The sequence below is a fragment of the Dromaius novaehollandiae genome, chromosome 25 (assembly GCF_036370855.1).
Source record: "Dromaius novaehollandiae isolate bDroNov1 chromosome 25, bDroNov1.hap1, whole genome shotgun sequence".
Taxonomy (NCBI): domain Eukaryota; kingdom Metazoa; phylum Chordata; class Aves; order Casuariiformes; family Dromaiidae; genus Dromaius; species Dromaius novaehollandiae.
This window is the reverse complement of record NC_088122.1, coordinates 4,472,616-4,492,625: the sequence shown is the minus strand read 5'-3', so window position 1 is coordinate 4,492,625 and position 20,010 is coordinate 4,472,616. Positions and strand designations below refer to the sequence as shown.

General features: G+C 65.4%; 3 protein-coding genes across 4 annotated transcripts; 2 read left to right on the top strand and 1 right to left on the bottom strand.

Annotated features, from left to right (window-relative positions):
• Nucleotides 1-95: 95 nt before the first annotated feature.
• Nucleotides 96-7,990, bottom strand: APBA3 (amyloid beta precursor protein binding family A member 3). 2 transcript variants are annotated; one of them, XM_026105454.2, is made up of 10 exons: nucleotides 6,308-7,985; nucleotides 5,911-5,950; nucleotides 5,267-5,412; nucleotides 4,997-5,083; nucleotides 4,230-4,388; nucleotides 3,676-3,855; nucleotides 3,190-3,402; nucleotides 2,352-2,471; nucleotides 1,422-1,562; nucleotides 96-1,079 (listed from the first exon to the last, which is right to left on the bottom strand). In XM_026105454.2, exons 1-10 carry the CDS (start codon nucleotides 7,436-7,438, stop codon nucleotides 1,008-1,010), a joined length of 2,289 nt encoding a protein of 762 aa, XP_025961239.2. In that variant the 5' UTR covers nucleotides 7,439-7,985; the 3' UTR covers nucleotides 96-1,007. The 2 variants fall into 2 exon arrangements, with proteins under 2 accessions (XP_025961239.2, XP_064353711.1); XM_064497641.1 differs by lacking the exon at nucleotides 96-1,079 and having other exon boundaries at nucleotides 3,087-3,402; nucleotides 6,308-7,990.
• Nucleotides 7,991-8,027: 37 nt separating this feature from the next.
• MRPL54 (mitochondrial ribosomal protein L54) lies at nucleotides 8,028-9,566 on the top strand. The gene is made up of 3 exons (XM_026105405.2): nucleotides 8,028-8,152; nucleotides 8,622-8,778; nucleotides 9,296-9,566. The coding sequence occupies exons 1-3, from the start codon at nucleotides 8,059-8,061 to the stop codon at nucleotides 9,426-9,428; spliced, it is 384 nt and encodes a 127-aa protein (XP_025961190.2). The 5' UTR covers nucleotides 8,028-8,058; the 3' UTR covers nucleotides 9,429-9,566.
• Nucleotides 9,567-10,718: 1,152 nt separating this feature from the next.
• LOC112986221 (mucosa-associated lymphoid tissue lymphoma translocation protein 1-like) lies at nucleotides 10,719-19,767 on the top strand. The gene is made up of 17 exons (XM_026105387.2): nucleotides 10,719-10,817; nucleotides 12,001-12,193; nucleotides 12,566-12,732; nucleotides 13,245-13,375; nucleotides 13,602-13,755; nucleotides 14,147-14,325; nucleotides 14,413-14,509; nucleotides 14,877-14,924; nucleotides 15,163-15,198; nucleotides 15,503-15,706; nucleotides 16,099-16,276; nucleotides 16,796-16,870; nucleotides 17,455-17,582; nucleotides 17,653-17,802; nucleotides 18,140-18,297; nucleotides 18,407-18,541; nucleotides 18,748-19,767. The coding sequence occupies exons 2-17, from the start codon at nucleotides 12,057-12,059 to the stop codon at nucleotides 19,051-19,053; spliced, it is 2,283 nt and encodes a 760-aa protein (XP_025961172.1). The 5' UTR covers nucleotides 10,719-10,817; nucleotides 12,001-12,056; the 3' UTR covers nucleotides 19,054-19,767.
• The last annotated feature ends 243 nt before the right edge of the window (nucleotides 19,768-20,010 follow it).

The following is a 20,010-nucleotide window of genomic DNA, read 5'->3' as shown; positions in this document are numbered from 1 at the left end:
GGCTGCAACCCCCAAAGAGCTGAGCTTCCTCCTGGGCAGCCTACCTGCTTCTCCCTACCTCAGCCAGGGCTCCTTGCCCAGAAATGCAGCCTCCAACAGCTCCCAAAACTTTTATTTTTACATCAACCAAGCACACGGGCAAAGTCACATCAGCGCTGCCTCAGGCAAATGGCTCCAGGGAACCACTCATGAAAGGGGTGTCCCTAGGAAGCCCTCGTTTCTGGGCCAGGGCCCAGGGCTGCCTGGGGGGCTCACATCACCACCCAGGACAAGAGCGGGGCTGGGCAGCACCACGTTCCCTTTCGCTGTGCGGAGGGACAGCCCTGAGGGCTGGGACCCAGTGCCCGGGGGACACCAGGCTGTGTGCAGAGCGGTTAAAGGCACTCCCAGGGAGGCAGAGGTAGTTTCCCAGCTCAGTACAACAGGTCTAACGGGGACCACGCACCCCGACAGGCCCCTGGCAAAGCCGGGGACAAGAAGCAGGTGCCAAGGGCCCTGCTGCAATTAAGGCTGAGTTTGCGAGCTCCCAGCTCTCCCTCGGTGCCAGCACGTGCCACACGCTGGTGCAAAGGGTGTAGCGCTGCTTGGGGCTGTGCCAGGACGAGCCCCAGGAGCTGTGCTCAAGCACTGTCCCTTTCCGGGGAAAGGCACCATCGGTGAGTGAAAAGCACTACTGGGGGGTGAGGGGATGGGGCAACGTTTCCTGCTGGGTCCCCTCCCCTCCTGCCAGCACCAGGCCAAGGCGAGGGACTGCGTGAAGCAGTGGAACAGGCACCGTGAAGCAGGGATGGGTGAACGGAGGTGGAGGAGAAGGGTCATGGGCCCAAACCATGGCAGCCCATGCCCAAACACTGCTCAGGCTGGGCATCACGCCCTCAAAGTCTCCTGCTGGGTCCCGAGGGCTCCAGTGACAGTGCTGAGGCAGAGCACGTCCTGCCCTCGCAGCCCCCAGCTCACTCCTGCCCGGTCCCAGGCACGTACAGTGAAAACCAGGCACCGCCAGCGGCTCAGAGGAAGATGGGCTGCTCCTGCCCTGTCAGCAAGCGGTACGTGGAGGCCGGCATGGTCTTGATGTGGACCTAAGGCAGAGACACAAACATTAGCCAAGAGACACACCAAAGCCGAGGGTGCTGGGGCAAAGCCCTGAGCGTGGCCTGCTACGTTTGGGTTTGGGCAGGCCAGGACTTCTCTCGCCCTAGCAGCAGGCTGGGCAGACAGGCTGATCCAACCCAAACACCCCCATGGGAGCAACGTGGACTGAGGCACGAGTGCTCCTGCCTGCCACCACGGAGAGGGGTCTCCTCAGCGTCACCAGCTGTCCCTGGATGCCGTGGCGGCAGTCACAGGGAGCACAGGGTGCAGCTGCAGCCTGACCCGTGGCACAGGAGCCCCAGCTGCCACCCAGCCTGGGCCCAGCTCACCTCACTGACGGCCTGCGTGAGGATCTGGATGATTTTCTCGTGCGGTGTTGCCACCACGCTCTGCCCGTTGATCTCGATGATGCGGTGCCCCACACGGATGCCGCCTTTTTCCGCAATGCCCCCGCGCATCAGGCTGCAGATCTGCAGAGCAGGGTGTGCTATGAGAGCCAAGCTGTTCCCACATCCCAGGGCTGTGTCCAGCCACCCCCATGGGCCCTTGCATCAGGCAGGCTCCTGGCAAGAGCTCTGGGCACGGCTGCCATCTCTTCCAGCCCAAGGGTGCTCAGCAACAGCAGGGACGTCCCCTCGCATTGGTGTGACTGAACTGATGGGCTGAGCTGTGTGCCAAGGGCAGCCTGAAGGTTTTCAGCCCCCCCAGCCCACACACAGCTCAGCTCCCCTGGCCCACAAGTCTAATCCTTGTGGATAGCAGCAGGTCCCACGTGTCTTTGGAATAACCACGTCTCCAGTCGCACCGCTGGCATCTATCGGTGCCCCATGCAGCGGTGTCTCCCGCTCCCACCTGCCCTCTCGTCTGCTGATCTCGAGAACGTTCTTCTCTGCCTTTCCTGGGCTTATCCACTGCCGTCACTGCAGAGCCCAGAGCAGGGAGTGGCTGGGACAGTGACAAATGTCACTAAGGACACGCAAACAAAACAAAGAGAAAATCACCACCCCCAACGCAAACAGCTAAGGAGTGCCAGGGAGCCAGATCCAACCGCCAGCACCGCAGGAGAGCTACCCGGGCCCTTTGCCACGGCACAGCACGGTGCCAGCGCAGCCCCAGTGAAACTCAGCCACGGCAGGGGCAGGGAGCACAGGAGCTGCGGGCTCGTCCGTGCAGACGTAGCCAGGACCGTGTCCCTCGGCCAGACCGGCCACTAAACCCGATTCTGGTCCGGCTCTGCCCCCTTTGCCCCAGGCACTCACCACGCCGTTCTCAACGCAGAAGCCCAGCTGGTACTTGGAGTCGGGGCGCCGGATGACGGCCGTGGTGACAGGGGGACAGTGCACTATGTTCAATGTCACCTCTGTTTGGTGCTTCAGCTCCTAAGAGAGAGGAAGGACAAGCGTCAAAGCCTGAGGAGCCATTCAGGAGGCAGAAGGAGGGGCAAAACAGCCATGTTGCTCACAGGGGGTGGGCTGATAGGTTGAGGATTAGTACAGTTTTCAGTGGGGAAACTGAGGCACACACCAGGGCACTACCATGCTCAGTTCAGAGAGAGGAACTCATAAATCCAGTCAAAGGTGCTCCATTTTGCCCCCCCGGGCCACACGGCCCTTGTTTTCAACTCCCTCCTTCCCAGGAGGTGGAATGTGCAAGGGAGTCCTGCCAGGATGCTCGGCCACATCCCGGCAGAGCCCTGCTTCCTCCCCCAACCCCCTCCCCAGGCAGGGCCCTGCCCACACCCTGGCGCAGCAAGTTCAGTCCCCAGCTTCATCACTGCCTTGTCACATCCTTCCCTCCCAGGGACAGAGACCAGGGACCACCAGGGCTCACAGGATGGGTACAGCCCCCCACGCTCCTCTGCTATCCCGCACCCTCCGCCCCCGCAGCCTCCCATCACTCGTTCCCTCCCAACGCAGGAGAATTTGCGGGGACCCCGACATTACAGACAGTCCCGGACTCATTCAGACCAGTCCCCATCTCTGCCTAGCACTCACCCTCCTGCCAAGGCGACCAGCCCGGCCAGCGCAGCGGCTCTGGGCACTCCGAGCTGGCCAGCGCTGGAGGCAGGAGGGCCCTGCAGGCCCAGCCCTGGCTCACCCGGATGATGCTCTGGCACGTGGGGAGGGGCAGCCCCACCAGGCTCGTCCCGTTGACGGACATAAGGCGGTCGCCAATGCTCAGCTCGCCTGACTTCTCCGCGGGGCCCCCGTGCATGAGGTTGGCGATGACCACGGTGGGCAGGATGGAGCCCCAGCCCGACTCCACGATGGCGATGCCCAGGATCTCCCCCTTTTGCTTCCGGATGCAGACCTGGGAGGACACAGACAGGTCACAGTCACCAGGGTGGGGAGCCTGGGCCTTGGGCATCTGTCCCAGCTCCCACACGTGTGTCCTGGGCTCAGAGCCAGCTGGGATGGGGCAAGGGGAACCCGGGGACCCAGTCCTCCTCCAGGCACCCCATGCAGACAGCTTTGTGGGGAGCAACCACGATTGCTCAAAGAGCCATGCAGGGAGACAGGGAGGACCGGGCGGGCACTGTCCTGCTTTCCCATGCTGTCCCCACCCCTCTGAAGCAGCTCTTACATCCTTGCAGTTCTCCTGCCTGGAGAAGTGGGTCAGCTCCGCGTTGTAGTGCTCCTGGTCCTCGAGGGCACGGCTGTACTGGCGAGGGCTCAGCTCGCTCGGGTTGATGCTGTTGGCCTCCAGAAAGCGCTGATAGGCCACGCCAAAGGCCTGCCCGATGGCCTGAGCGATGATCTGGGCCTGGGGGAGGAGAACGGTGTTTGTGCCAACGGCTCAGGACCACGGTGCCACGGCCAAACTCGACCCACAAGCTGCCAGAGCCCAGCATGGAAAAAGCCCAGGAACTCCAAGGTCTCTCCAGCTCCTTCCCTACCCGGCTGGGCCCCTCCCCACACAGATCCCCCCTCTCTAGCTGAGCCCCTCTACGTGGGGAGGGTGTCCACAGAGGGCACCTTCCCCCTCTTTGTGCCCATCGGGAGCCCCTGGGTGCAGCATTGGCACAGGGCAGCCCAGCTGCCTCCGCAGAGACCCAGAGCACGACACTGCCACAGCAGAATGGGACCCAGGACCCCAACGTCACCCTCCCCTCCTGAGGGGCTTATGTGTGGCCTCACGTCAGCTGAGTGGAAGACGTGGCAGATCATCTTGTAGAGCCGCTTTTCCTCTGCGGCTTCCGCCCGCCGAGGCAGTTTCCGGCGTGCCATGAGCACTACAAGGGAGCCAATGTCGGCGATGTAGGAGATGGTCTGCAGGGAGTGATCCATCATGGCCTCCTGGCAAGGGGACAAGGGCAGAGCGGTGTTCAGCCCTCCTGGCTTGACAGGCACTGTGGGCAGCCTGAGAGCCAGCCAGGCACCCTCGCAAACAGGGAAGGGTTTGTGCTCAGTCTGATTCAAATACTGGCTCCGCCAGTAGGCAACCCAAATGCCCAGCACACTCTCAGGAGAAATCATGTCTGTGTTAAGACACAAGCAGCTCCTTCAGCTGATGGCTCATCTGCATTTCTGCGTGCTGCCAAGGGACAAGACAGCCTTTGCATCTTACTATAAAGAAGAAATTAATCCTGAGGCAAACTGCTACAGAAATTTCAAGCCTAGCTTCCCCCGAGCTCAGCCTGGGAGCCCAGCTGTGCCTACAAGGTGCAGTTTGAATGAAAAGCCCCATGCAGCCGTGCAAAGAGGGCCAAAGGACACACAACACGTCTGCATGGGATGTCCGCAGAGCGACACATCTCCTCCTGGCTGCCTGCCCTTGCCCACGGGCCATCCCTGGGCATGACCCCACCTGCGTGGGCACACATGGGCACAGAGATGGGATTCCAAGGTCAATAGAGAGGTTTCAGCAGACCTGAAGCAATGCAGGTACCCGTGTTCCCACTCACCTGCGTGTCAGCTGTGAGCACCTTGATCCTCTGTGTGGAGACAAACAAGTCCACCTCTGTCATCGGCTGGGACTCCCCCTCCGGTGCCTGCAGGGTCAAGTGTCCAGGCAAGGTTACCACTGCTGCCAGGACTCCTGGGCCCCTGCTCCAGTTCTGCAGAGAGCTGGGAAGTACCCTCCCTGCAGACCCCAGCCCTGAATGCTGCCCGATGCCCACGACAGGCCAGGCTGTGCCAGGCTGGTGACAATCATGTGCCCCTGCCGTCCTCACCTTGATCCTGTCCACAGCCTCTTGGGCCTGTGCCATGCGGACACTCGTCGGGGGGTTCCTCTCCGAGACAAGCTGTGTGGAGCCCAGGTACTTTGCCCCAAAGATCACACCATCCAGCAGATCCTCTGGGTCGCAGGGGCCTGGAACTGAGACATGAGGAGGGATTAAGCAGTAGAAAATGCCCTCCCCCATCTCCAAGGACTGGGGTACCAGCTCCTACTGCCCATCAGCTGTGTCCCTACACACAAAACAGCTCCACATTTGGGAGATGGGCTCCTCGCATCACCAGGGGACCAACTCGACCCCAGGGCTGCCTCGCCAAGCCTGAGGCACACCCTGACATCCCTCCTGCTCCCCTTCCAAGCCTGAGATCCCCTTTGGGCATCCCGGGAGCCCCTGCCTTGGCAGAGAGAGACTGGGGACCGAACCAGCCACCTGGAGCTGGCAGTCCCATCCTGCCCCACAGGGCAATAACTCCTCTGCCCCTAGAGGAGCCCCTTTTCCAGCCTGGGTGCAGAGCTGGGTGCTCCCTTCCTGGCTGGGACCCTGGAACACCAGCCACCCCCCAGACTAATGGTCAGAGGGGGGTCGGTGGGCCAGGACTCCACGGTTCTTTTTGCTACTCAAGCGGAGAAGCAACTCACCGTCTTTGAAGGCTGGACAGGAGGAGCGGGATTCCTTGCTCTGCAAAGCAACAAGGGGGTGGGTGAGAGCCTGGATGGGAGCCCGGGCATTCACAGCCTCCCGCCAGGCCGTCTGGGGGAAGGTGCCGAGCCTTGGCACTGCAGGACCAGACTCCACAGCCACCCAGGGACAGAGGGGAACCCAGAGCACCAGGAGAACGAAGGCTGAGGGTCCTGGGGCTGGGGGGGCCCATTCAGCCCCACTGATCTGTTCCCCAGGGGATGCAAGGGCAGGCAAGACCCAAGAAGACAACACTCGCTGCCCTCTGTCCCATGCAATGCCCCACAAGGGAGCAGAGCCAAGGGGCGCTTCCCGGCTCACCGCCACCCCGCCACGGCCCGCGCGCAATGCACTCACAGCCATGCTGCCTCGGGGCGGCTGCTCTGCCTCCGGGGCAGGAGCAGGGGACAGGGCCACCCACGCTGGCTCGGGGGAGCTGTCCTGGTTGTCCACGCAGGTGGAGTCGACCTCGCAGAGCCCCTCTCCGTAATACCAGCCACCAGAACGTCCTTCCTCCGGGCTCCCCGGCCTCCCCGGCACTTCAGGTGCATCCAGAGTGGCCAGGTCCTCTTGAGCCTGCAGCATCTCCAGGTTGGTCCCCGCCAGGACGTCGGAGCGGGCCAGCGGTGTCTCGGTGCTGGCCTCCGGCAGCCCCCCCTCATAGCGCAAGAGGCTCAGCAAGTCCTCCCGATCGGCCTCGGCAAAGAGCAGGCCATGGCAAGGCCGGGAGCAGGCCGAGTGCTGGGCGCAGCAGGGCCGCGTCTCCAGGCCTCTGCCGGTGGCCACGTGCAGCGGGCAGGGCCGGCACTCGCCCCGGCACTCTCCATAGCCCCGCGGGGTCCGCTCGCCCAGCGGAGGGACGGCGCCGGCGGTCGAGGAGAGCAACGGAACCTGCTCCGAGGCGGGCGAGTCGTCGCAGAGGTGGGTGTCGAGGGTCTGGAGCTGGGCCAGCAGGCCCTGGATCTCCGAGGGCTCATCCTCCGCGTCCTCGGCCCACTCGGCCCTGTCCGGGCAGGCGCCGGCCTCAGGCGCCTCGTCCAGCTCCATGCCCGCCAGGTCACCGCTGCTTGGGGCTCGGGGGGGCCCCATCTCCCGGGAGGCACTCCCCGCGCTCGGCTTCCAGTCCACAGCGTCCTGCGGCCCTGCAGTCACCTCCTCCTCTTCCATTTCTCTTCCCAAATCCCGGCAAAGCTCAGCTTGCGCGTCCCCACCTCCTTCGAGATCCGAAGCTGAAGCAGGCCCCGAGACAGGCCCCAGGCGCTGCTGTCGACCCTCAGGGAGAGGCAGGTCCTGCCCGGAGCCGTGGCTGGAGCGCGAGGCGACGAAGGGGCGCCCCGCCGGCCGCCCGTCGCCCATGCCGCGCTCGGGGGCGCCGGGCCGCGCCAGAGGCCCTTCCTCCGTGTCCATGGCCGGTGGCTCCGGGGCTTCGTCGCTGCCGAAATCGGGGGCCGCCAGTGCGGCCGCCTGGAAATCCATGGTGCTCTCCATGGCGTCGCTCCGGCCCACGTCGGCCGCGCTGCGCTGGGGACAAAGGGGAGGGGGGACAGCGGGGCTGCAGAGGGGCCCAAGGGGGGATGAAGGGGGGGCTGGGGGGGCTGGAGAAGCGGGGGGGGCTGGAGAGGGGCCCGAGGATGGACTGAAGTGGGGCTGGGGGGGGGGGGTTGCAGAGAGGCTGCGAGGGGCTGAGGGAGGCTGAAAAGTGGCTCGGGGGGGGGGGGAGCTGAAGTGCGGCTGGGGGGGGCTGCAGAGAGACCCGGGGGGGTGCAGAGGGGCCCGGGGGGGGTGCAGAGGGGCCCGGAGGTGGGGGGCTCGGGGCCCGGAGGGCGGTTGGGAGTAGGGGAAAGCCCCGGAGCCTGCGGGGAGACCCGAGGGGAGACCGGGGGGACGGCCGGGAGGGGCGGCCCGGAGGGACTCCGCTCGCGGAGGGGCCGGGCCGGGCCGGGGGGCGGAGGGGGGGGGGGTCTCGCTGCCGGGCGGCGCCGCCGGCCCGCGGGGGCGATGCCACCGGGCCCCGCCGCCGCGGCGCTTCCGGGCGGTGCCGCGCATGCGCGGGCCGCCCCGCCCCGCCCCCGCCCCCGCCCCCGCCCCCGCCCCCGCGCAGCGCCGCCATGGCCGCCATGGCCGCCCGCGTGCTGGGGCGGGCGCTGCGCCCCGCCGCCTGTGCTGGGCCCGGCCCGGCCCGCGCCTACGCCAAGAAACCGGGTGAGCGGGGCCGGGGCGGCGCGGGGAGCGGGGGCCTCTCGCCCCGTGGCCTGGCCCCCGTCCTCCGTCCCGTGGGCCCTGTCCCGGCTGCGTCCCTCACCGCTGCCTCGGGGCTTGTCGCCGTGTCCCTCGGTCCTTGCCCCCATCGTGGCCTCGTCGCCTGCCCCCCGCCCGGAGGCCTTGGCCCCGTGTCCCTCATCTGCGCCATGGCCTTGGCCCCGTGTCCCTTGTCCCTTGTCCCATGGCCTTGCTCCCATGTCCCTCATTCCCTGCCCCATGGCCTTGCCCCCATGTCCCTTGTCCCCTTCCCCACCCTGGTTCTTCATCCTCTGCCCCCTCCTTTGTCCCTCTTGCCCTGCCCCGCACCCTTCCTGCCCTGTCCCCTGCTGCTGCGCCCTGCTGTGTCCTTGTCCCCTGCCCCACTTGCGTCCCTGTGTCCCCTGCCCTGACCGTGCCCTCGTCCCCACAGCTGCGAAGTCCAAGGGCAAGAACGTGGCGAAGGAGGACCTGAAGGGGCCGGAGGTGTGCACGGACCCCGTGATGCTCACCACCTACGCCATGGGGGTCAACATCTACAAGGACGGGCCGGAGGTGGCCCTGAAGCCTGACTCCGAGTATCCCGACTGGTAGGTTGTGCCCGGCGCCCTGGCCGTGAGTGCGGGGGGCACCTCGTGTCCGAGCAGGGCCTGGGGGTGGGGATGGGCCCGGGTGTGGTGGGGGCGGGTTTCCCAGTCCCGGCGTGGGGGCTCCTGGCAGGGGGGTTAGCATGGGGGCATCCGGTGTGTGCAAGACCCCGGGGTGCTCTAGGGAGGCCTCATAGGTGGGTTCTTCCTGGGGTGCCTGTCCCGACAAGGCTGTCACCCTGGGTTGGCCCCTCTGGTGCCCTGCAGCCGCACAAGTAGGGAGTTTCTGGGGAGAGTGGTGCCTGCCTGGGCCTGGAGGCACAGAGGAGTGTATGGGGGGACAGGGAGCTGCTCCCCGTTCTGGGAAGAGGAAACCAGCATTGGTCTGCAGCCCAGAGACCTTCCCTGAGACTTGGGGGAAGAAAGGAGGCTGCACTGCGGTTGTGGAGGAGGGACCTGGACACCCTGATCGTGCACAGCCGTTGCTCCATCCCCTGACACGTTCTTCGTTCACCCCCAGGCTCTTTAAGATCAACCTGGAGCCCCCCAAGAAGCTGGAGGAGCTGGACCCTGAGTCGCTTGAATATTGGAGGCGCCTGCGGAAGCACAACACACGGCTCCGCAACAAGCTGAAGAAGGGCAAGAAGCTGTAGGCCCAGGCCCTGCAGTCCCCAAGGGCGCTGGGAGCTACAGTGAATGTCAGCGGTGGATGGCGCTGGGCTGAGCTGCCTTCTCCCGCTTTTGGTCTTTATTTTTGCTAAAAACTGATAATAAATCTGTGCTCGTGCTGATGTCTGTCCCTTCCTGAGACTCTGGTGAGCCCAGACACCCTGCAAGCTCAGTGCGCATGGCTCTCCAGTGAACTGTGTGCCTCCCCTCCGTGCCCAGGGCCTGTCCCCAACACATGCACTGTGTCCTGCTCTGAGGATCTGCTGGTGGCATTTGCAGCTAGCTGATGATGCCCCTTGCTGCTGGTTACCCTCAGGCCACAAATTCTGGTTGTCGTTGCTATAACAGAAGCTTCATTTTCTGCTCATAGAGGAACCAAAGCTGCCAAAACAGCTCAGCTCTGTCTTCTGCGTGCTGCAACACCTGGGGAACTGTTTAAAGGGCCTGCAAAGGAGGGCAGCGGGCTTGCGGTGGGGAACGCCTCGCTGGCTTCGCTGTGTCCCCCTTGAGAATGGGGGGTTTGTGGACCTGGGCAGCTGGTGCTCCCAGGGACGCTTCCCTCCCTGGGGGAAGGATGGGGATCTGGCGGTGCCTGCGGGGGCAGCAAGCGAGGCGAACGTGGGGGGGGGGGAACGGGGGCATCGTGGTCCCTCCTGCCAGGGTCATGTGCTGGCCTCCCCAGGGCCCACAGCGCCTCCGCCCCCACCCCCTGCTCTCGCTTCCTCCTCCCACTCAGCCTCCCAAATGGGGCCGGTGGGGGAGGCGTCTCCATCGCACCGGAGAGAAGTGTCTTCTTGGCAGCGAAGGAGACGTCTCGGGGTTACGGACGGCCGCGGCTGCCAGACACCTGGGTTCCCACCTTGCCCTTTCTGGGCTGCGTGGTTGCAGCAGGGTCCCCGGCCACATCTCCCCCAAATGCAGAGCAGCGAGGGCGTCTTTGCTGCTCTGTCCCCAGGTGTCCGCAGCCTGGGAAAGCCCACCCGCTCCCCTGGGCTGTCTCCTGCCCGCGAGCTCAGCCCCAGGCTGCACAGGGGGCCCCCGTGTCCTCTCTCAGCGAGGAAGGGGCGTTGGAGCCACAGCCTGAGCCACGGGCCCAGCAGTGTCCCCGCGCCCTGGCCCCTGGGGGTCTCGGGGTGGCTCCCCGGGGGCTGCCGGGAGGCCGGGTGAGCAGCCGGCAGGCGCCCACGCTCGGCACAGGAAGCGGCTCAGGAAAGCAGAAGTGCCGTGCGGCGTGGGGAGGGCTTTTGCTTTCAACCTTCGTTTCCTTTGCGTGGGGCTCGGCGCGCGCCGAGCTGCAGCTCGGAGCTGACCGCTCCGGGCAGGCTCCTCCGGCGGGATCTGCCCTGGAGGCTCGGGCCAGACCGTGTCCGCAGGTGAGTGCCCGATGCCTTTGAGGCCCTGTCCCTTTTGTCCCCGTGCTGCTGCTTGCCTTCCCCTTGCCATCCTCCAGCGCCCCCGGGCCCTTTCTCTCCCCGCACCGCCAACGCCAGTGCTGCACTAGGCGGGCAGAGAACGAGCAAGTCTCTGCCCTGTGTTCAAGCCCCTGCTGCTCCCTGGTCCGGCGCTGGTTGAGCGTCACCCTGCTGCCACGGATGGGCTGGCCCCGGGGACACGCTCTCACCCAGGGTGTCTCAGTGGGGAGGGAGAAAGGGACCCAGGGGAAGGAAGGAGCCCGGTCCCTGGTGCTCCCCCCAGCCTGGGGCCGAGCAGGGGTTTCTACGCAAGGGGCAAGGCGGTTCGTGCCACGCTTGCTTTGCTGGAGCCGAGGGGTTGAGGGGAGCCGAGGCAGGTCCTGGCCCCAGCACTAGCTGCTTGTCCTCCTTGCTGTCCCCTGCAAGCAGCCTGCATGGTGCACAGCTCCTGCCCTGGGGCTCAGATTCATCTCCCCTTCTCCTCTCCCGCCCCAGCGGGCTCCTCCGGGTGCCCTGGCAGGGTTTAGGCTGCCTCCAGCCAGCCGGAGCCTCCACCAAAGCGATGGGCAAGGGGCTGCCCCGGCCCAGGGCTGGCTGATGTGGCCCTAGCTCCTTGCAGGATGCTGGGGGTGATCGGAGGCCCCCGTGCCACTGTCACGGCCCTCGTCCTCCAGGCGCAGAGGGGGAACTTGTGGCATACCTGGCTGGCTGCCCACAGGCAGCACCCAGCAGGGCTGCCCGGCCAGCTTCCCCCTGCTCCCAGCACCTCCCTAGTGTGACGGGGGGGGGCCGAACCCCCGCTGGGCTCCCTCCGGAGGAGCACGGCCACCCCACTCGGCACCTCGCACTCGCGAGAGCCACGCAAACATCCCAGCCAGCCTGGGCACCTCCATGCTGCTGGCCGGGACATGGCGAGTCCTGCTGGGAGCTGACGTGACGCTGACGGGCTCGTGCTGGGTCTTGCTGAGGCTCTTCATCCCGAGCCACGCCGTGTCCCAGCCCCACGGACGCTGCTCCAGCTCCGCCTGCCAGAGCAACGCCTTGCCGTGCCACCTCACCTGTGGGACGCTCCTGGAGATGTCCTGAGGGTTGCAGGCGCCTGTCGTGTCACTCCGCTGGTGACTGACACCCTCTGCACCCCCAGGCAGGCGGTGGCTGGTGACGCCACGCGTGGTGCCGGGACCGGGGCGCCCGGCCGGGATGGCAGACTGGAGCCTGCCCATTGGGTCCCTGGGCGAGGACGTGGTGGCCAGGCTCTGCGAGCTCCTGGACAACGCCAGCCGGGGCTGGCGCAAGCTGGCGGAGGTGGCTGGGGCTGAGAAGCGCTTCAAGTGCAGGTAGGGCCGTGGGGGCCGTGGGCAGCAGCTGGGTCTGTCCCTGCATGAGGCATGTCCAGGGGTCTGTCCTTCACTGTTGATGGGTTGATGGCTCCAACCTGTCCCAGCTCCAGGTGACAAAATGCAGTAATGGGGCACAGCCCCGCAACAGCCAAGGGCTGTGCAAGCTCTGGGAGCCCTTCTCCATGAATGTGGCCTTATTCACCTTACTGTGGCCACAGCCTGGGGTGGGAGGCCGTGGCAAGTCCTCTGGGCATTGCTGGACCCCAGGGAGGGAGGCTGTGCTGGGTCCCCATCCTCCCCAGGTGCCCAGGTGGGCCCCGGCCGCCTTGGCGCTGGGCTGTGGCTCTGAGTGCTGGGGCCACTTTGCAGCGAGGAGGAGCTGGAGATGTGCTCGCTGAAGGTGCTGGAGCCCCGCGGCAGCCCCACGCAGTGTCTCCTGCAGCTGCTGGCCGAGCGTGACTGCAGCCTCAAGTACCTGCTGGGCTGCCTGGACAAGATGGGGCACACGCAGGCCTGCCAGGTCCTCAGCGGTGCTGGTAGGGACTGCCGGGGGGGTCGCATGGGGCCTGGAGGCGGGACCCAGGATTGGGGCTCAGCAGAAGACAGGCAGGGAGGGACGAGGCGCAGCTCTTCCTGCTGATGGTCTCGTGCTGGCTGGCTGGGCCCTGGCCAGGGTGGGATGGAGTGGGGTGTGGTAGGATGGGATATGGCTTGATGGGGATGGAGTGGGACGGAGTGTGATAGGATGGTTGGGATGGGTCAGGGTGAGATGGGATGGGATAGGATGGGACAGGACAGGGTGTGTTGGGATGGGCTGAGGCAGGATGGGATGAGATGGGGATGGGACAGGGTGTGATGGGATGGGACAGGATAGGATGAAATGGTGGGGATGGGACAGGGTGTGAGAGGATGGGGCAGGCTGGGACAGGACGTGATGGGATGGGGCAGGATGAGATGGGACAGGACAGGACCAGGTGTGATGGGATGGTGTGGGATGGTGCAGGATGGAGGTCTCAGCCAGCCTAGGTGGGTCTCTCCTCTCCCGCAGTCCAAGACATGATCCGCATCACGGTGCAGCCAGAGTCGCACATGGTGACAGAGGGGACGCGAGTGTCTCTGACCTGCTGGGCGACCGGCCCACCGGGGCTCAGCTATCAGTGGTTCTGCGGGAAGCAGGAGGTGAGGTCCCACTGCAGCTGCAAGACACCGGGACAGGCTCGACCCTGCTCCTGGCACACAGTGGCTTTGGGCAAGCACCCCGGGAGTTTCTGGGCCCAATCCATGGCAAAGGCACCCCAGTCGTCTCTGGACCAGCTCATACCAGGGCGGACAGATGAGTGGGATGGAGCACCTGCCTTGAGCTGTCTGAATTCTCAGTCCCCGACGTCTCCCTGCTGTCTCCTAGCTGCCCGGAGCCACGGCCCCAGAGCTGGTGATTGACCTGGCCACCCCGCAAGGTCAGCCCGGCTGGTACATCTGCCGTGTGAACTGTGGGGTCAGCTTCGTCTTCTCCAGGTGGGCCCACGTCCAGGTCGAGAAGAGCAGCAGCCCCAGCTCAGGTGGGCCCCGAGATCTCTGTCCCCAAGCTGGTACCCACAGGGCATCGCTCACTCTGTTGGGCCCTGGCTCAGATGCGAGGATTGCTGGGCTTGCCGGGGTGGTGGTGCCCATGGAGGAACCGAATGCACAAGCCCTGGCTGTGCTGTGTCCCACGTCCTCCTGATGCCAACTGGCTCATGGCCAGCACTTGCGTGGCATGCCGCAGCACCCATGGGTGCTGGGGCTGGAGCTTTGGAGCCCAGATGGATCCGTAGCAAGGGTTCGGCCCCAGGCTCTGCCCCACGTGCTGCGCATCCTCGCATCGAGCCGGAGGGCCCCAGCACAGCACGAGGGCTCCGGCGTGCCCTGCCTTGTCTGGGTGACAGACTTGGTGCCTCGTCTTCTCTGCAGCCAGCGGCTACTGCCCGACCATGGTGGGGCTGCAGATCCTGCGGCAGCCGCGGCCCTGCCGCTTGGCCGAAGGGGACACGCTGGCCCTGGAGTGCAGAGCCATCGGCAACCCGCCGCCCCAGTACCAGTGGTTCAGGAACCGGCGCCCCGTGGAGGGCGCGCGGGCACCCCAGCTCCAGGTACCGCCCTGGGGCCCCGTGCCCGGCCTGGCACCCGCGGGCTGTGCCTCGCGGCGGGTGGCCCCAGCTCCCCGCTGTCCCCGGCAGGTGAAGCTGGTGACGACGGCCGAGAGAGGCAGCTATTCCTGCCGCGTGTTCAACCTCTTCCACGAGGTGTGGAGCCGGGAGGTGGACGTAGAGATCGGTGAGGGCTCGGCGCTGTGCTTATGGCTGAGGCGGTCTCCCAGGTGGGATGACAGCCCCACCCAAGAGGTGACAACCTCCATCCCCTCCTGTTCCACCGCCCTAGCATGGTGTGTCCTGGCCGTGCTCGCCCTGTCCCTCTGTAAAGCCTTCCCGTGGCCTCTCCTGGGCGCCCCACATTTATTGGCTGGCTCCAGCCCCATCCAGGGACACGATGATCGCTGTGCACGATGCAGGGCAAGAGTTGCTCCAGCGTGTCTCCATGCAACGCTGAGGTCCCCACCAGCCCACTGCCCTCATCAGAGCCCCCAGCCCCTGTGCATCTGCCAGCTCTCTCCAGCCTAACCCCCTGCTTTGCACCGCCACAGGCCCGCGGCTCTTCACCTCTGGAGGCTCCTGGCAGGACGGGGACGGAGGTACGTGCAGGCTCTGTCCCTGCTTGTCTCCTCCTTCCTGGAACAGCGCAGCTCCACGTGGATCAGGAGATGGAGACAGTGCAAGCCGTGGTGGGCCGGATGCTGCCTGGCTCCCAGGCCGTGGGGCTCTCCCAAGGGGTTGCCTTCTGCCTGTTTGCCCCGGGGAGAGCCCACGTGGATGCTCTCCGGGGGGACCATGGTGCTCTGGGCTGTGGCACCCATGTTTCTGTCTTTTCAGGTGCCCCGGAGCGCTGTAGCCCTGGCCAGCTGTTTGGTAAGAGTTCTTCCAGGAAACAACCTGTCCCAAATGGTTTGGTGACACTGGGCTGTCACTGTCCTGGTCCCCAATCTCCTGCGTCACTCTGCAGGGTCTCCTCTGCTTGGCCAGGCTCGGGCATCGAATGCTTTGGGCATAGCACCCTGGGGAGACCCCAGCAGAGAGGCAGGGACCTGTGGTGCTGCGGGGGTACCTCAGGCATGGGGACATCAGGCACAACAAGGTGTCACCTCTGTAGGTGGGGGGCGCAGGGGAGCGTTCCCGACTCTGTCCCCAGCATGTCCCTCTCCCGTCCTGCCAGCCACCGACAAAGTGGCCCTGCTGATTGGCAACATGCACTACCTGCACCACAAGCACCTCAAGGCCCCCATGGTGGACGTGCACGCGCTGAGCAGCCTCCTCCGCCAGCTCGACTTCAAGGTGGTCTCACTGCTGGACCTGTGCAAGGCCGAGATGCAGATGGCTGTCAACGAGTTCCTGCTCCTCCTCGACAAGGGCGTCTACGGTACAGTGGCTCCTGCCACGTCTGTGCCCCTGCTGCCTGCCCACAGCGGGGGGGTCCCCATTCATCAGAGTGTCTCCAGCCCTGGGGGTACTGGGACAGTTGGTGGGGACTTGGGGGGAAGCTGGACAAGGAATAGCCCAAACCACGGCAAGGGCAGGAGCTCAGGGATGGGTAGTGCAGCCCAAGCTGGAGGAAAGACCCAGACTGTGCAAACGCGTACCCTTCCATCGCAACGGGCCAGGGCGGCTGGGTGGGAGTGGGGCTGGCATTACAGAGTGGGTTGCTGAGATTTGTGGGGTGCCAGGTCCTGGAAGGAGGCAGAGTCCTGAGAAATGGGGACATCTGAGGAGGGGAAAAAAAAAAAACAAACCTGTCCTCGCCCCCCCCGTCAGGTTTGCTTTACTATGCTGGGCACGGCTATGAGAATTTCGGCAACAGCTTCATGGTGCCCATCGACGCGCCTGGCTCCTACACCTCGGCCCACTGCCTGTGCGTGCAGCGCGTGCTGCGGAGCATGCAGCAGCGCCGCACGGGCCTCAACATCTTCCTGCTCGACATGTGCCGCAAGAGGTGACCGAGTCCTGGCTGGAGCTGTGCAAATCCACCAAGGCGGGAGGTCCTAGGTTGTGGGCATGTGGGTGCCCCTGCCAATACGGTGCCCCATCGGGTGCTGAGGCCCAGGGGAGGAGAGCAGGGACCCTGGGGTCCCATCCAGGCAGTAAGCACCTGGTGGGCACCCCTTGGGTTCGTGTGGGTCCCTCAAAGCCACGGGCACCACTGACAAACCCTGCCGTGGGCAAACTGGTGTGTGCAGTGGGGCGCTGGGCAGCCCTAGGTCCTCAGCGCCTGCCCCAGGGTCTGGGCTGGCTTAGGGGGGGTTTGGGGAAGCTGCAGCCTCTGGAAGGGGGGAGCTGGGGAGACATGGCTCCCAGGAAAACTAGAGCATGCCCCACGGGCTTGCTGCAGATAAAGCTCCCAGCAAGCAGGCTCCCCAGGTGCAGGACTGCTCCGGTGTATCCAGGGAGGCAGCAGGTGCCCCCGGCTGCCCCACCACCCACCTCATGGGTCCCAGCAGTCTTTCTTTTCCAGGAACCTCAATGACGACGTCATCCCGCAGGTTGGGGCGTTGCAAGTCACAGCCAACATCGTCTTCGGCTACGCTACGTAGGTCCCCGTCTCCACCATCCCCATGGGACGCAGGCAGCAGGCCTGGGTCCAGGCAGCCTTGCTTGGGTCCTACCTTGCTTTGGGGCTGGTGGGACACGTCTGTCCACAGCCTGGAGTGGGGACAGGGCCCAGCACCCCAACCAAACCTTTCCCTGCACCTGGACATGCTGCACGTTAAGCAGCACTGCTCCAGGCCAGATTGGCTCCCTTCCGGTCAACGCCACTGATGCTGGGAGGTGTGGGGGAAAGTCTTGGCCCCAGGTTCCTTAGTGGGAAGGCAGAAGCTCACAGTGGTGCTTGGGCCGAGGGTGCCCAAAGGAATTTGGTAGCGAGGGTCCTCTGGAGCACGAGGATTTGGGCTGAAGATGCTCTAAGTGTCCAGGATCCAGCTGAGGCTCCCACCTCATCCTGACATGGCTGTTGGACGTGGTGTGTCCGGCTCTGGAGCTTGAGTCTGGGTCCAGCCTCATGCTGGGGACACAGCTCCGGGTCAAGGGCTGGTTCCTGGAGGAACATCACGGAACATCCTGGGGACAGGAGGACCCCAGTGATGGAACTCACACTGCTTGTTGCTCTCCCAGCTGCGCGGATGCCGAAGCCTACGAGCTGAGCCAGGGTGAGCTCTCCAACGGCATCTTTGTCAGCTTCCTCAAGCGCTGGCTGCTGGAGGACGAGAAGATCACAGTGCTGCTGGACAAGGTGGCCGAGGGTGAGTGGTGAGAGATGGAGGGCAGCCAGCGAGGCTCACGGCCCTCTCCAACCCCCTCCTCCTCCTGTAGACATGGGCACGCTGGAGATCACCCGGGGCCGGCAAGCCTTGGAGCTGCGCAGCAACCTCTCGGAGAGACGAGCCCTCACGGACCCCATCCGACCGGCTGAGGGCCAGGATGAATCATCCGTCAGGAATCTGCAGTGGGCCAAGGCCCATGGTGAGTGTCACGGCCACCCTGTCCCAGCGCGTGGACCTGGAACCCGTGAGGTCTTGGAAAGGAAGGTCCAAGAGACGGTGGGATAAGGCAATGGGCAGCACCTCCTAGGACCTTTCTCCCAGCACTTCCCCTCTGCTCCAGGAAGGAGAAATACCCCAGCACAACCCCTGTGGGAGCTGCCAGCCCCTAGGCAGGAGCTTCAGGCTGGGGGCCCTGCTCCGGGGAGACCTGCTCTCGCTATCAGGGCACTGCAGCGGCTGCTTCCCGGTGGCCGAAGCACTGGCCCCATCCCCGAGCATCCCCAAAGGTCCCAGCACCGTGCTCGCTGTCTCCCCAGTCCTGCCGGAAAGCCGGCACCTCCACTTTGACTGCGGGGTCACCGTCCAGCTGGGCTTTGCTGCCGAGTTCTCCAACATCATGATCATCTACACTCGCATTGTGGCCACCCCAAAGGACATCTCCAAGTGTGAGGCCAAGCTCACGGACATACCGGAGGTGAGAGCTCGTTTCTAACCCCCTGGGCACCTGCTCCTGGTGATGCGGTGTCGGACGGAGCCCCGTGGGGCCTGCAGTCACCTTCACGGCCGGGCACTGTCTGCGGCAGGAGCTGGACGTGGATCTCAAGTTCACCAACAAGGAGAGCCCGGAGGAGGTGGGCAGCCCGCTGTCCCCGACCTGGAGCCTCGATGTCCCCTCCTGCTGCCTCTACAGCCGGCTCTGTGGTCTGCAGAAACTGCGGGTAAGAGCTGTGCTGTGCTGGGGGATGGTGACACTGTCACCGCCTGGTCACTGTCCCCAGGGCTGGCTCTGCCAGGGTCTGATAGGGCTCTGCCCATGCAACCAGGGGCCGAGCTGAGCCCTGGGGCTGGCCAAGGGCTCTGGCCACGGCGCGTTGGGGTGAGCCGTCCCCGCGCGCTTCGCGCCCACGCTGCCGGTGCTCTGCAGCAGGAGCTGGCGTTCACCGTGTGCCTGCAGTACCAGTACCAGGGCGTGGACGACTTTGTGGAGGAGAGGCGGACGGTGAGCGTGGGGAAGCCGCTCATCGCCAAGCTCAACCTGAGGCTTGGCGACGGTCCGGGAGCCTCTGCCCAGCCCGACCTGGAGGCCTCCGTCTCGCTGCCGGGCTCCGAGGCCTCCGGCAGCCCCCTGTCCGGCTCGCTCCCGGGCAGCTGGGCGGCCGCCGACGCCGGCTGGATCAACACCCCCGAGGAGAACCTGAGCCCCGACGGCCCCGGCTCACACTCCCTGTAGACGGACGGCGTGGCCCCCCCTTCCCACCGTGGCCCCCTTCCCCGCCGGCAGCCACGCACGCCACGTCGGCGCCACGTCTGTCCTGCCAGGGGTGCCAGGGGCTGCAGGGAGCGGAGGGGCCGAGGACGGAGCCACGCGTCCGGGGACCCGAGCCCCCTCCCGCCCCTGCGCTGGGGCGGCCGTGGAGCCGAGGACGTGGGACCGCCCCGGCGGGAGCAGAGTGCCCAGACCCCGCGGCTCAGCCGGCGCGCGAGGCGTCGCACCGGGGCGAGACTGGGTTCATTCAGGCCTAGGAGAAATAGAGAGAAATAATCAGATTACGGGGCAAATCCAGAGGGAGGGGATTAAAGGGGTGGGAGCAGGAAGGGTCCTGCTTTGCAAGCTGGCAATCCCAGCGGCCGAGACAAGGAGAGATGTCGAACATCCCAGTGCTCCCAGTAGGACCCCGACCTACTGGCCGCCCCGGCTGGGCGGGGAGAGGGGCGGGAGATTTCAGCATGAGGTTGAAAACAAGGGAAAAAGATCTTCTTGGCTGGATTTTCCCAAATGCATGCCCTCGTTGGCGAGAAGCGAGGACCGAGACACGTGCATCCGTTACGGGCCCTGCACACGTGCCGGCACGCTGCAAATGGTGTGCGGCCAGCGTGCCGTGGCCGGGGTGGCCCAGGGACTGCTCGTTTGGCTCTAAAATGGGAAAAAAATGTCAATAAAAGTGCGAGGAAGTTGGCTCAGCTCTGTGGGACTGGGGCCAGCGGGGAGGGGACGGCTCAGAGCCCGCGGGGACTGGGGGGGCTCCGAGGACAGGCACGGTGTCCCCGCGTGCATCGCAGGACCGCTCGGCTGGGGCGATGGGTGAGGAGGGGTGAGGTGGTGGGTCGGGCCAGCCCTGTCCCAGAGCTCTTTTCCCCCAGGAGCAGAAAATACTAGGAAAAAAACCCCAAATGAACAAAATTCCTG

Bases quoted from the DNA above. Each gene is read 5' to 3' on its own strand.
- LOC112986221 (XM_026105387.2), top strand. From the start codon at position 12,057: ATGGCAGACTGGAGCCTGCCCATTGGGTCCCTGGGCGAGGACGTGGTG. The intron at 14,510-14,876 runs GTGAGGGCTCGG...GCACCGCCACAG, and splicing joins GGAGGTGGACGTAGAGATCG to GCCCGCGGCTCTTCACCTCT. The intron at 16,277-16,795 runs GTGACCGAGTCC...TTTCTTTTCCAG, and splicing joins CTCGACATGTGCCGCAAGAG to GAACCTCAATGACGACGTCA.
- APBA3 (XM_026105454.2), bottom strand. From the start codon at position 7,438: ATGGAGAGCACCATGGATTTCCAGGCGGCCGCACTGGCGGCCCCCGAT. The intron at 3,856-4,229 runs GTGAGGCCACAC...CTCCTCCCCCAG, and splicing joins ACGTCTTCCACTCAGCTGAC to GCCCAGATCATCGCTCAGGC. The intron at 2,472-3,189 runs GTGAGCCAGGGC...CCTCTCTCTTAG, and splicing joins CGTGCCAGAGCATCATCCGG to GAGCTGAAGCACCAAACAGA.
- MRPL54 (XM_026105405.2), top strand. From the start codon at position 8,059: ATGGCCGCCATGGCCGCCCGCGTGCTGGGGCGGGCGCTGCGCCCCGCC. The intron at 8,153-8,621 runs GTGAGCGGGGCC...TCGTCCCCACAG, and splicing joins CGCCTACGCCAAGAAACCGG to CTGCGAAGTCCAAGGGCAAG. The intron at 8,779-9,295 runs GTAGGTTGTGCC...GTTCACCCCCAG, and splicing joins GACTCCGAGTATCCCGACTG to GCTCTTTAAGATCAACCTGG.